This window comes from Mus caroli, unplaced genomic scaffold (genome assembly GCF_978045245.1).
Source record: "Mus caroli unplaced genomic scaffold, Mus_caroli_1 scaffold_16, whole genome shotgun sequence".
Taxonomy (NCBI): Eukaryota; Metazoa; Chordata; class Mammalia; order Rodentia; family Muridae; genus Mus; species Mus caroli.
In genome coordinates, this window is record NW_028227271.1 from 98047631 (window position 1) to 98063073 (window position 15443).

The 15443-nt window shown below is 38.7% G+C and overlaps 1 protein-coding gene across 1 annotated transcript in view; it reads right to left on the minus strand.

Moving 5' to 3' along the window:
* Positions 1-1148: 1148 nt before the first annotated feature.
* Positions 1149-15443, minus strand: part of C9 (complement C9) — a 52058-nt gene continuing 37763 nt past the window's right edge. Inside the window, exons 7-11 of the mRNA XM_021183552.3 lie at positions 13075-13315; positions 9837-9977; positions 8261-8439; positions 2665-2893; positions 1149-1475 (exon numbers count right to left, since the gene is read on the minus strand). Of these exons, the coding sequence (XP_021039211.1) occupies positions 2672-2893; positions 8261-8439; positions 9837-9977; positions 13075-13315 (783 nt within the window). The 3' untranslated portion in view covers positions 1149-1475; positions 2665-2671. The remainder of the gene's footprint in view (positions 1476-2664; positions 2894-8260; positions 8440-9836; positions 9978-13074; positions 13316-15443) is intronic.

The window sequence follows — 15443 nt, forward strand, 5'->3', positions numbered from 1 at the left end:
CGTAAGAATAGCATTGAAATTGGCATGCTATGTGATATTTATATTTAATTATACAATAGCTAATTTTGAGTTTGCATTTTCGTTTTAGTATTTTGACCTCCCCGCACAATTTCTTTATTCTCTTCTTTTCTATTTCCTTCTGTTTCCTCTTTCTTTCTATTCTCACTTTGCCCCATTTCTTACTTTTTCTTTCTTTTAGAACTTTTCAAAAAACCAAAAGTTCTCAGGGCTGGAGAGATTGCTCAGTGTATAAAAGCACTTTCCATGTTCAAGGACTTGAGAGGGAGCCCCTGGAGCCCACTAAAAGCTAGACACCTGCTGGGAGTCCCTACAACCCCAGAGCTCTTATGGAGAAATGGGGTCAGAGACAGAAGAGTCCCCTTAAACTCAAGGAACAGCTAGTCTGCTGTGTGCAATAGAACACAAATAAAAGCAACAGCAAATGACCCTGTCTTAGGTGGAATGCAAAGACCAGCACCAAGGTTGTTTCCTGCCCTCTACGTGTGTGTGTGCGCGCGTGTGTGTGGTGCACATGTATGCTCAATTTCCCTCTCTCTGTTCCACTCCCCTCCTCCCTCCATCACTCTCCTCTCTCTGTCTCTGTCTCTGTGTCTGTCTCTGTTTCTCTCTCTCTCTCTCTCTCTCTCTCTCTCTCTCTCTCTCTCTCTCTCTCACACACACACACACACACACACAAACACACATACACACACATCTTAGATTTTACTATCATCTAATGGGAAGACTGGAGCCACCTTTAATCAGCTCCTTTGGTGAGCAACCTTACCTTACACAGCTCAGAAGTCAACTCAAAACAATTGTAGAAAATTGCTGGAGTTTGCGCAAAACAGAGGACATTTCATAAGATTTAACTTAACCTAGATTTTTGCTTCACATACTGCAGCCCTTCCTCCCAGACACTTAAGAGTTAAGTTGGACATCAAAGCCTCACAGGAGCGGAACGCTGGGCATGTGGTAGGTGTTCGGCATCTTCCAAATGAGCGCATGCACATATAAACGAACAAGCAAATGAAACAACTACGTAAATAGGAGCTAAATTACATGGTGCAGACTTGGTAATGGGACGGGTGGAATATATTAATCCTACAATGCAGCTTGGCAGTGACTTGAAGCCTTTTAGCACAACATTCTGTTTTTAATTTAATTTTGTTTTATTAGCGGGAGATTGGCATTGCCTGTGGGAAAAGGCAGCCCGGGCATATCTCACTGCTGACTCTTCATTAGGGAATGAAAAAATGGAAGCATTATAGGCATTAAAGAGGGGAGAAAGGCACTGTAGATTAAAACAGACAACATCAGAGGTTGGTAGGATTTCCATGAAACAAGCTGCTTTCCACTTGGCAGTGAGGATTAGCTCCAGGGTAGGATGCTAAGTTGGAAAGTCCTGGGATTTTTTTTTTTTTTGTCCTTTTTTTTTCCTCCCCTTCCATGTGAACCAGGGTCTGCTTTGTTTCCTGTAGAAAACAAAAGGATGTCAAGTCTTAATGTTGAATAGGGCTTCAACTTGGGGCCCCTAAACTCATGCATATATCCTTCCACTATTATCTGTTGTGACGCAGTCCAGTGTCCAGGCAGCCAAGCTACAGTGATATTTAAGACATGAGGGTGAAGCACATCTTTAAACTAGAAGGAGATATTGTTCACGTGGTGTTGGGAGGGTCAAGGTAATGTATGCTGCAATCACCAAGGGAAACTGAAGGGAAATGCTTAAGCAGAGAATTAATTCCTAGGGAAATTAGAAAGCTTTCACTAGAGATGGTAATTGACTTGGGTTCAGGATTGAACGTATGTATCCTGCCTATAAATTACAATAACCAGGAGACTGAAAGAAGAAAGGAAAGAAAGGAAGGAAGCAATGCAAGCACAAAAGAAAGGGAAAGGGAAAGAGAGAGTAATACATTAACCACAATTATCTATCTATCTATCTATCTATCTATCTATCTATCCATCTGTTTAAATAATATAGAGAGAACATGAGGGCTAATTTGTCAACATTCACTACGCAAAAAATAGTAATATATTTAGACTTTATGTGATAGAGCATGAGAGTTCTTTAAAAAGTAATTTAATTCTGAAGGTCCTGAGTTCAAATCTCAGCAACTACATGGTGGCTCACAACTATCCGTAACGAGATCTGATGCCCTCTTCTGGTGCATCTGAAGACAGCTACAGCGTACTTATATAAAATAATAAACAAATCTTTTATTTAAAAAAAGGGCTGGTGAGATGACTCAGCTGGTCAGAGCACTGACTGTCTCCCAAAGGTCCTGAGTTCAAATCCCAGCAACCACATGGTGGCTCATAAACACCCATAATGAGATCTGACTCCCTCTTCTTGTGTGTCTGAAGACAGCAACAGTGTATTTATTTATAGTAATAAATAAATCTTTGGATCAGAGTGAGCAGGGACTGAAAGAGCGAGGCTGACTAGAGTGAGTGGGGTTGACCAGAGCAAGCAGAGGTCCTAAATTCAATTCCCAAGAACTACATGAAGGCTCACAACTATCTGTATAGCCACAGTGTACTCATATACATAAAATAAATAGATCTTTAAAAAAAGTAACTTAAGAGCTCATTTTCATATTAACTAACCATGAGATGGATATTCTTGTCCTCAGTAATATCAAAATAAATTCATCTCACCTGAAGGCTATATTTTTTGATGGATTTCGCAGGCTATTCCCCTAAACATCATTGGGCAGGAGCACAGGCACTGTCCATCCAGAAGAATCACAGTACCTCCATTTTGACATGGGTAGCACTTTTTAGTACTGAATTCATCTATATAGTCTTCAACAGCCTTTTCCAAATTTTGCTTCTTTATGTATGCATCTTTTATTTTCAAAGGAATGAGATTATATATAGGGGACATCTGCAAGAAAGAAAATATTCAATCTTATGTCTTTTTCTGCAGAACTTGTAAAACACCCTTCACTCAATCACTGACAACATTAGTTCATTTGTCGAGAGAAACTTATTGCTCAATATGATGTTAACCTTTGAGGGTATGCTAGTGATGAAAAGTACTCTTGATGCATGCTATCATGGAGGTTACATTTAAAAGTGAAAAAGAATGAGGGAGGCATATGTTATCAACCATATCATCAAGCCAGCAAGAAGCCTAAAGTGGAAGATGTTATTTGCAATACTTTTAAGGGAGAATGGGCTCACATCCACACTATGTCAAGAACTACTAAGGCATATCAAGTGTCCACTAATATGGTTTTGGTTACATAGTACCCTAACTCCTATTTCAGTTCTGTTCTATTTATATAGAAGAAAGAACCTTTTCCCAAATCTGCCACATTGGCACAAACAGGGTAAGCATATGATAGTTGTTTTGGATTTTGAGAAAAGATATTTATCTTGTTTTGCCTTCAAAAGAAAGTCAAGGCCAGACAATCTAAGATACAGGAATAGAGGGCATGGAGGAAATGGTTTGGATAAAACTATCTAAACAGTGTTCAAAGAGATAAAGATGAAGGACGCGCTGCAGTGACAGTTTCAAAGAAGCTTAAATCCTGGAGTCAAAACTACCACAGGCAGACGGGAGAGTTCCCATGTAGCCCTCAAGCCGTTCTTCATACCCCACTTTTTTATGACCAAGTTTGCTTTCTATTAAGTAAAAAAAGGTTTTGAGTTTTTCTCCCATACTCACTAGCTCCCTTGTCACCGTAGATATATTTAAGTGGACACAGTTTATCATGAAACTTGCTAAAATACTAAGTTTAATGTTAATCACATTAATATCTCTTCCAGACATCCAAAGTAATTAACAATGTGTACCAATGTGGTTTCATAATAGAATGAGAATTACCTTTTACCCAATACAAGAGAGTTAGACACAACTTTTACTCTGCCATTACGGCTATAGCCCTCAGAGTGCTAACATCTGGCTCATAAAGGCACTAGTTGTCAGCAACACCCAGTGTGTGTCTGATATGAAATGGGAAAGTGAAAAACAAAAGCTAAGGACAACCAAGCTGAGGGGCAGAAGATCCGAATACCAGGGAATACAATTCAAGCCAGAAGAACACATCCATTTGCACTAATGTGGCTATATCTTCTAGTTCACTGAATAACACACAATGGAATTTATCAATCCCAGGGATATGAGAAATCCAGGAGAATCAAAATGAGATTAAGGACTAATATCTCCCATGAGTTCCCATAAAAAGAACATTGTATTACATAACATCCTTTTAGAAAATGAAGCAGGCTTACATAATCGTGTTTCTTATAATGGCCAAAGAAAACCTTACAGGAATCCAGTGTATTAAATTGCAGCTATACTCATGAAGCTGCTATTGCTTTGGCAGAAGTTGTAAGCTTCGTATCTCTGTAGTAGTCTGTAGATGTAGTTTCTCTCTGCTGACATCCTAAGGATTTGATTGTAACTGGGGATATAAAGGGGAAAAACACCCCTCAAAGTTCAGCTAGTCTTTGGAGATGAGATGTAGAATATTGGTGTCAGGATACAAGCAAACTGAAAGTACAATTAACATCTTTTTCTGAAAGTCAAAGACTATGACAAAAGTAAATACAGGAAAATAAGCCAGCCTATATGCTCTGTATGGAGAGAGGCCAAGAGCTGGATATCAGAATATCGAAAGCTCTAGTATAGAACCACTATGGTCTCTTTCGTACAGGAAACAACATACATCACTATCATCATATCACACTCATCAATTGTTTTACTTAGCAGAACGTGGCTTCTTGGTTGTTCTTCCAAGATGAACCTGGCAATCTAAGTATGTAGATCACTGATTGGTTTAATTTGCTAAAGAAGATTAAATACAATGTAATGGTTTAGGGTAGTAGGGAGAGAGTCTGTAGAGTTTTGTATGATTACAAAAGATAATTATTTTGGTATTAAGAGCATCCCTAGTGCTTGACACGTTGTCTACAGACAAAAGAATCCTCCTCCTCACCTAAAGGAGTACGGCCAGTCACAGACAGAAGTACGGCTGAAATAAGTAACCAGTCACCCCAAGTTCCACTTCCACAAGGTTTGTAAGAGCAAAACTCCTTAGAATCTATTTCAAGGTTAAACTTGGTGTGTGTGTGTGTGTGTGTGTGTGTGTGTGTGTCACCTGGGTGTTGAGCATAGGTCATTGTCTATGATGCTAGGCAAGTATTCCCTGAAGATCCATTTTTTTCTTTTTGAGACAAGATCTCATTAGGTTGCTTAGGACTGACTTTAAACTTGTCATTCCTCTACATCATCCTAATGAATAGATGGGATTACAGGTAGATGTTACCATACTGTGCTTGAAGGTCAAATGTAATTGTATTTCATTTCTCTTTGGGGATTTAAAAATACCCAGGGAATTCAACCAAAACTATAACAATTTCTCCTTTTCAAAATGTTCTCTGTAAGAAGATACACTTACAAAGTTGTGCTTAGGACAATACAGCTGCCATTTCTCTAGGTAGGACATTGATGTGAATTAAGTAGGCTTTCAATTTATGAAGGAGGAAACTTAAACAACTAGAGTGGACAGAATCTTTACTAATCTGGAGATCTGAATTGTAAACAGGATACACTACATGTTGGGCCTAGCCAGAAGCATTGTGTTAACTGAGGTAATGAGTATCTTTGAATATTCTAGTAAATACAGTGGGGACATTTCAGCAGAGCCTTTATTCCTGCAGATGTGAATTGACAGCTCTAAAACATGCTGCACTGTTTACCAGAGACCAGCCTTGGATCCCTTTGTAAAGGACAGACTGAACTTGTTTTACAGAGCTGAGAGGACAAGCCTGATTGACGTCATCTGCTGGGTCTTCGATTCTTTTCCTACTTAAAATCTTCTGGCTAAAATTTTATTTACTGAATCAATAATAGTGGATTTGAATATAATTTATATTTAACAAATGGGCTTCTTTTGATCTTATTTTCTTATACAACCCAATTTTTTCATTTTCATTTGTCTAATGGGCGGGTACCTTTTTTGTTGATGTTGTTCTAGCTTAACTCATGGGGTCATGCTTACATCATCAGTCTACCTATCTACCTACCTACCTATCTATCTATCTATCATCTATCTATCTATCTATCTATCTATCTATCTATCTATCTATCTATCTATCTATCTATCTATCCATCCATCTCTCCATCCACCCATCCATCCATCCATCCATCCATCCATCCATCCATCCATCCATCCATCCATCCATCTTCTTTCCCTTCTTTCTTTTTCCTTCCTCCCTCCCTCCCTCTCTCCCTTCCTTCCTTCCTTCCTTCCTTCCTTCCTTCCTTCCTTCCTTCCTTCCTTCCTTCCACCTTTATTTTCAATTTTAAGACAGAGTTTCTCTGAGGTGACTAGGCAGATCTTGACCTTGAAATCCTCCTACTTTAGCTTCACAAACTTGTGTGAAGTTATATGTGCACCTCTACTGAAGGCTTCAGGTCTACAACCAAAATGCAGAAATTGATTGCAATTTTCAGTTTCTGAGTTCTTCCTTCCTGTAAGTGAAATAGTTTGAGTGGCTCTAATTAACTCTTTAAAGGCAATAAAATAGAGCAAGGAAGTAAAATTCTTAAAAAACTAGTACTATCAAAAAAATGTCAGCATTTGTAAAATATAATAAAACTGACATTGTGAATAAAGATAAATTGGACTGGAAAGAAGAAATCGTAAGGCACAGGGAAAGTTGAAAGCTACAAAAGCAAGTAAAAAACTGCTTTCTAACAATACCGGTGTGGGGGAAACATTTTTTAGTAAGTGGAAAGATGCAGCCAAACAGCATCAGTAATTAGATCTTTACAATGGTAAAATGTCATTCCCCTCCCTTCAAGAGGAAGAAGGTTGCAGACTCAGGATTTCCTAGATTGAATATTATTACAATTATAGAAAAAAAGGAGATAGCTCTGGGGATTCACATCTATATTCCTAGCACTTGGGAGGTTAAGGTAGGATTTTTGAGAGTTCAAGGCAAGCCAGGCTACAGAGTTAGACCCAGCTTGATAAAACAGAATCAAAACAAAACAAAACAAAAAATCAGAAAAGGAGCATGTTTGTAATTTCAGCCACTCAAGGAGGCAGGAGGATCACTGAAGTTGGACAATAAGAAAGAGAGAGGGAGGGGATTGGTTCTCTGACCACAAGAATGATTCATCTTTGGTTTTATGTTTGTCAGAGCGTTATGAACATCCATTTCATGACTCTCAGATGAGTCATGATGCCTGGGTGGGAGATGATACATGATACCCAGGGAAGACAAGAGAGTCAAAGGTTGACCGAAGAGAACTATCCATTCTTGGTGACTGTCTTGTGCCAACCTGTGCTATAGACTCTGAACAGTTATAATAAATCCTCAAGAATACTTGGAGCGCTGTAGAATTTAGTGTTGTAGAAGTCAGAAATGGCTCCCATCCAGGGAGTGGCAGATAGCAGCAGGAATTTATTCAGGTTGTCTGACACTAGCCCATGCCTTTTTTTTTTTTTTTTTTTCCTGTTCTTTTCACAGAAGCCAGATGAGGGCATCTGAATATGGACACCTCTGTCTTACAAAGGCAACAGTTGTCTGAACTTATTGGGATGTGTAGTAAGAAAAAGACAGGATCTTCTGTCTTAAGGGGGAACAAAATATTTATGGGAGGAAATACGGAAACAAAGTGTGGAGCAGAGACTGAAGGAAAGGCCATTCAGAGATGTCCCACCTGGAGATCCATCCCATATACAGTCACCAAATGCAGACACTATTGTGGATGCCAACAAGTGCTTGCTGACAGGAGCCTGATATAACTGTCTCCTGAGAGGCTCTTCCAGAGCCTGACAAATACAGAGGCAGATGCTCGAAGCCAACCATTGAACTGAGCACAGGTTCCCCAGTGGAGGATTTAGAGAAAGGACTGAAGGAGCTGAAGGGGTTTGCAACCCCCAGGAAAAACAACAATATCAACCAACCAGACCCCCCAGAGCTCCCAGGGACTAAACCACCAACCAAAGAGTACACATGGAGGAACCCATGGCTTCAGCTGCATGTGTAGCAGAGGATGGCCTTGTCTGTCATCAGTGTGAGGAGAGGCCTTTGTTCCTGTGAAGGCTTGATGCCTCAGTGTAGGGGAATGCCAGGGCAGGGAAGTGGGAGTGGGTGGGTGGGTGAATGGGGAGCACCCTCATAGAAGCAGCTGGAGGGGGGATGGGATAGGGGTTTCCAGTGGGAAACCTGGAAAGGGGATAACATTTGAAATGTAAATTAAAAAAAAAAAGTAACAAGTAACATTCCTTACTCTTTGACTAATGAGAGCTGGAGCGTCTGCCAGGGATGAGGCCCAGTTGGCGAAGTCCGTCTTATCAACCGTCTTCTCTCCTCTGAGAATCTTCTCTTTCAGGAGAATTGCTTGCTGCCTAGTCCCTCCTCTTATGAATGAAATGACGTCATCTATGATGTTATCGCGGGTGATGTTGACTAGAAGAGCAAGGAGAACTTGAAGAAGGAAGCATTTGCAACTACGTGCTCCATTATTTGGATAGCATTTGATAAATGTGTATTAGTGTTTTTTTAGGATAGCTTATTGTAAATATTTAACTGTAAACACTACTCACATAAATCTCCCCTCCATAATCTAGGAGGGCATTTTTTCCCTCAGTAGTCAATTGTAGATTTCTATCATCTATCTTTTGAAAGATAACAGTGGTACAATTGATCTAGACAATTGGTAACTTATGTCTCATCATATAAATATAAGTACATATATGGAAATTAACATGACTTTGTGTGTATTCTATATATTTTTGAAATTTTTTTCATAATTTTATTGTGTGTGGTATACTTTAAATTATCTTGGTATCATGGAAACATTCGTGTGTAAAAAGTATATAAAAGTAAAGCTGTTCCCACTCTCAAATCCTATTCCCTTTTATTTGTTTCTCTCTGAACTAAAACACTCTAAACACTTCTAAAACTTTTAGAGTCATGAAGTTTTAGAACTGAAAAAGAACCACAAGATATTTTTGTTTTTCTATCGTCATTGGTACAAAAATTGAGAAATCTGAGGTGATGTGGTGAAATGACTAATTTAAGGTCATTCAAATAACCTAATGGAGTAAGATGGTGATTCCCTTTGTTAGTGCCAATTATATCCACAAGTAGATATGCTTTAAACAATGGCCGACTTTCCTCTCTAGAGTCCCTTCACCAACAGTTATCTCCTTAGAGATGAATCAGAAGCATTTTTTTTAAATTTAAATAAAATGTTTAATAAAAATGTTTAAATCAAAATAAGTTTAAGTATTTCTAACTAGGGAAAGATGTGATGTCTCCAGCACACCTTCATGCTTATAAATTTGCTAAACATTAACAAGAGGTTATATTTTAATGGCGACATCTAGAGTTCCAAAACAGGTGTTGCACCAACCGTTGGGTACTGAGGAACAGTGAGCTGATGAAGCCAAATTGAAAGTAACACTGAGAAGATGATTTAGGTCTTGTGCTCGGTACTTGACATAAGATTCTACATTAGCCTATTTCAAACTTTGTGAAAAAAGTAAGGAGAAAAAGAAACTGGTCCTTAATACACTTTTCCACCCCTAGTTTTCTGTCATCGCCACAAAAGATATACAAATCAATGTATAAAGAGCAGCCCCTTGACCTGTATGCCTCCCTCATACAGCAATGTCACTGACAGATATGTGTCTGTGGGCTACTTGTGCTCATAGTGACCGAGGGAACACAAAATCATTCTCCATGAGTGATTCTGACATTTCTAACTGAAAATGGTAAGGAGTGTTGATTACGTCATGAGAGCCAATACTCTTAGCTTTTGGCTCTGCCCGTCTCCCTCTAACCAACCGGCCCATATTTACCAATTTTCCCTTTATCTGTCTTTATGCAACCATCTGCATTAACACTTGCTGTGACTGATGCATCCATTAAGTTGTCTTGTAGAGGAATATTTAAATCCAGATTAAGTCCAAGACAGTGTTTTACGTCATTCAGGTCAACACCTGTGTTACAGATTTATATGAAGGTTATTTGATATTGCTGATTAACATTGCAAATAAATTCTAACTTTACTATTTTATAACAAATATATGTACATTCCTAGACACCATTATTGACTCAAAGGTAATATCATGTCTCCCTGCCTTGTCTTTCATGGGAATCTAGTGGCTTTTAGTCGGCTTGCCAACTTAGTAGCGAAGGATATATTATATTTACCACCTGCTTAAAAAAGGATATAGGTCAGCCAACATGTTTATAGTAGAATCCTATATGATATCCAAAAGAAAAAGCAGCATCTAACATGCATTGAGTGGTTATTATATGCCTGACGGCATTCTAAACATCTTGTATGAGTTAACTAACTTAATTCTCATATTAACCTTATGAAATATCAGTCACCTTCATTTGACTCTACAGAATCACAGAACAGTACCCATTTGTTTGGGACAGATGATTTGAATATGTGGCAACTTCTTTTTGGCTGATACTATGAATGCTCACAAATAACAATCTTGGAAGTTAACTCAGTGTGACCTATGCCTATCTAAGCAGTTATATCCTTAGATTCCTTGAAGTCTGTAATTTATTATAATATATGATATATTTCAAAAGATCCTCTAAGGGTAAATAGACCTTCCTCAATACCCATACCTTTAAGGGTAATGATTCTTTCAACTTGCATTCATATTTCTCCTTTGGATGCTCCCCATACATATACATACCTACGATATTATGTGTTATGAAACCTGCAAAGTTTTATTTAGGGGAACTAAGCTTAATCTAGAGTTTAATTCATCCAATATGTATTTCTTGTGCACTTGTAGGGACAAATGAAGAATTACCTGGTGTCGTTTTCAGTGAGAAGGAAAAGGGGGGCTTTAAGGAATTGAAAAAAAATTCAAAAAAGGAAGAAGACAAGGCCAGGGAGAAAGAATTTTAGACTTTTTTTACACCCATCCTTAAGAAGTATGAGGCCTCGAATTCTGAAAATGAGGTGACCCCTGGGAGCTTATTTTCCACCTCAGTAGTGGACCCTTCCATAGGCAAATGATGTAAGATTAGCTGCAGAAATGCAGTTTCCTCTTCAAAAGCACTGGAGTAGCTCAATGACCATTTTAGAAGGTCAGAGGTATGTAGATTTAAGTAGGTAGCTTCGAGTTTCTCAGAAGTAAGAATCTCATTTGCAGAACTTGGATTTGAAGACACATCTGGACTGGTGGATACTCTATGTTCTGGTCACCCAGGCTGAGCCTTTATGCTCCAGTTGTTCAATTCCTATTATGCTTCTCATTCTATTAATCCATTTTGACTCATGGAACTCACAGAGACCTCACTATACCATGGATACAGCCATGGGCAGCACAGTGAGCCAATCACCTTCATGTTGCATGTCCCTGGGGAGACCTCTATACACTTAAGACCAGACTGAGGTAGCAAGAACAATTGGCTCTACTATCTGTCTATGTGAGAAGTGTTTATTGATACAGGGAGAGTATTGAGCTTAGGTTCTTCATCATTTCCAACTACTAACTTGTGATCTTGATACACACAGAAGCCACCAAAGTATATCTTAGCAACACATCTCTGTCCAACATGGAGACCCAATTGTGAGGATGGAGAGGAGATATGCTGGCATCTATGAAATAGTGTAACTAGTTATAATCACTGATGGCAAAAATGGTTATTTTTTTTCCTTAGAGATGGGTCTCTCTACATAGCCCTGCTTATTCTGAAACTCTCTTTGTAGACCAGTCTGACCTAATACTCATGGAGATCCTCCTGCCTTTCTCCCTCCTAAGTGCTGGGACTAAAGACATGTACCACTACATCTGGCTATGGCTCTGATTTATTAATACAGTCATTTTGAGTTTACTTTATTATTTTTATTTTATGAAACAAAGTCTTTCTGTGATAACCAGCTGGTCTCAAACTTCTGGTCTTAAGCAAGCCTTTTACCTTAGCTCTTTAAGTAGCTGAAATTACAGGCATATATTACTGTACCTGACCTACTTTCTTCTCTTCTCCTTCTCCTTCTCCTTCTCCTTCTCCTTCTCCTTCTCCTTCTCCTTCTCCTTCTCCTTCTCCTTCTCCTTCTCCTTCTCCTTCTCCTTCTCCTTCTCCTTCTCCTTCTCCTTCTCCTTCTCCTTCTCCTTCTCCTTCTCCTTCTCCTTCTCCTTCTCCTTCTCCTTCTCCTTCTCCTCCTCCTCCTCCTCCTCCTCCTCCTCCTCCTCCTCCTTCTTCTTCTTCATTTATTTTTTTTATGTATACAATGTTCTGCCTGCATGTATTTCTCCATGCCAGAAGAGGGCACTAGATTTCATTATACCTGGTTATGAGCCACCACCTAGTTGCTGGGAATTGAACTTAGGACCTCTGGAAGAACAGCCAGTGCTCTTAAACTCTGAGCTATCTCTCCAGCACATCTACGTTATTCTTGAAAGAATTGGATGAATCTTTAGGCCCAAGATATCTCCCAACTCTACAGGACGCACGGGTGAAGCAGGATGTTACCTTTGCCCCGTGGTTTTGAGTGTAACAAAGTTTTATTCACTGTAGCCTCAACTGAACTATCTCCATAATATTAGAATGACCACCATATAAAGTAAAACTAATTTTCAACTTTGCTTTAACATATTTTATTTGTTCTATAATATTGACCCTTCCTTCTTCTCAAAGGCAACATTTAGAGCACTTTGTTCCCACCAACATCAAAGAATACTTTGGAAGACAATTATCATACATAAATTGAGCTAGTCTGAGGCTTAAGAGATAAATTATATGAATTGTTTCTTATACCTCCTTCTGCATCTTAAATAAAATTTCCTTAGATATTATATTCCCATTAATAGTCATTCCATTATAATATGATTTGGTGTGTTTCTCAGTAATACTATTGAGTAGTTTGGGAGCAATCGAGCTTATTTAAAATGGACATGAATGAACTATTTGATAGACTGTTAGATGCTGAAGGGCAGAAAAGAATTCTTTCAAAGGGACAGATTATTAGGTTATTTTGTTCTAAGAGTTTACTGAAGGGGGTAATGAAAGCAATGATACTCAGAACTACATTTGTAGCTAGAATTCTATTTCCCGGCATACCTTTCTCTTTCATGGAAGCTTTATCCAAGACATAGATCATTTCATATTGTCCTCCCAGGGACCCAGAGGTACTGTAGTGAGTCCCATAGGTTTCCAAAAATCCAAAATATTCTCCCTTTTCATAGGAAGTTGGTAGAGCTTTTACATCATCCAGGAAAGTTGACCTCAGCACAACATCCCGATTCCTCATTACAAATCTCCCCAGTTGAACCACTCCTCTCAAGTGCACAAACATCTTTTTCTTTGATGAAAAACAGTTGAAGAAGAGAGATATGACTTTTATCACTATCATGCAAACAAATCATGCTATCTTGACGAGCAGTGACTACTACAGAAGACCTCATCAGAATGAGCAAACAAACCATTGCTGGTGATGATGTTCTTCAGCAAATGAAGATCTCAGACATGGTTAGGCAGACACTGACCTTCCTGCCTGGTCATTTCTCATAAAGTTAAACACTCGTTGGCCCCCATGATCAGCAGTGCCACTTTTCAATGCATACCGAAGGATCTGCTTTGGAATTTCATAGCAATACTCAGAAGAGCTTCAGAGGCGAAAGAGCCCAAAGATCCATTAACAGAGGCGTTCTTAAGTAGATAGTGCTGTATCCATACAACGGGAGTTTTGAATTATCAGTCAAAAGAAACAAACTACTTGACACACGTAACAAATAATCTCAAGTACGCGGTGAATAAAAATCAGTTCTACACAAAGGAATGCATATTGCATGATCCCCCTCATAGTAACAGAGAAAACTAAGCTGTCACAGGAGAAATCTGGTCAGTGGTTGCTTCTCACTTGATAGGAAATCAATCTTGTTTGAAGATCTATGTTCTGTGTTTGAAGGCATGTGCTTTCTATTTTTTTATTTTTTATTTTATTTTTTTGGTATGGCTTCTAAGCCCTCATGGATAAATATACCTAACAAGATACTTACAGGAACTCACTTCATACAGCAGCGACCATAATGACATCCCCGTTTTCTGAGCTACATACTGTTTCTCAGTGGAGTCTCAAAGATGAGCAAAATGAAACAGAAGTCCCCCCACCCCCTTTTTTAATTACTGTCAAAATGAGAACTGCATCATGGGATTTGGAATAAAATAGATGTGACATTCTTTGGCTCAACTGATTTCAAAAGTAAGTCTTAGATCATTTCCACCCAAATCGGTTGTTCTTTCTTTTATCTTAAAACAGTAAAACACTTTTCTTTTTGGGTCCTATGTGCCTCACCAGCTGCTACCCATTTCCTAACCCTCATTAGACACACCAGAGCCTGAAAACCTTCTTTATACGTTCTATTCCTAACTCCCCTTTTTTCCCTATTTTCTCTTTCATCCATTTTTAATATCTATTTTTTAATAGGGGAAGGAGTATGTTAAAAATGACTCAGAGCCTTAAACATGCTATGCAGACACTCTACCACTGAGCTATCTCCACGTGCTTAAATCTAATTTAGTCATTAAGCAGCCCTGACAAAGACAAATCTATTCTGGTCAAGGTTTCCAAGGACCTTCATAATCCTAAGGCCAGTGATTACCATCCTCATTTCTGACCCGTGAGCATATTTGACACAGTTAATTGTCTGGTTCGGAGAGTTGGACTTATCAAGCTGAAAAAGATGAGCAGGTCACCCTTGGTATCTTGTCATCATGTAGTTCTGACTTAGTCTGTCTAGGTGGAATCAGAGGGTCTGCTGACCCATCGACCACACTGAATAGCAAGACTCAAGGGCACCACACACCTTGCTTCCAGCTTTTCTTCTTTTACAGTTTTATAGAGTAAAGTTTTCCAAGCATGTCTTTATTTTATTTTTTTATTTGAGTATTTATTATTATTACTTATTCCAAACATGTGGTTTGTCCCACAAAGCCCCATGAGTTGAAGCATCATCTGTCTCTCAAAGCCTCTTAAAATTATAACTTAAATTTGGATATTTTTCCAAACACTAGACTTCCAACAACTTCTTCCTACCTGGCACCTTCAATTGAACATCAATTGAACATCAACTGAACATCTAACAGACTGCTTTTTCTTAATCTAACTAAACTTAATCCCAATCGATCTTCCTTTCAGCCTACTTTGTCTGAAAGGTTCCCTGTTAGCAACTCCATCATTCAAATGACTTAGGCTCCAAACACTGCAATCGGATTTGATGGGAACTTTTTTTTTCTTCTAAACTTTCCATCTGGATTCCTGCATTAACTTTTAAAAACACCATTCTTATGCTTACTCTTTTCATGCCCAACCGATCTTTTCCTAACAGAATACCCAAGGTGGCCATTTTAGGTAGAGTCATGAATGTCAATAGTTGAGCCAAAACCCCTGTTACAGAGGAAAAAAAATCACCCTTTACAGTGAGCTTTGA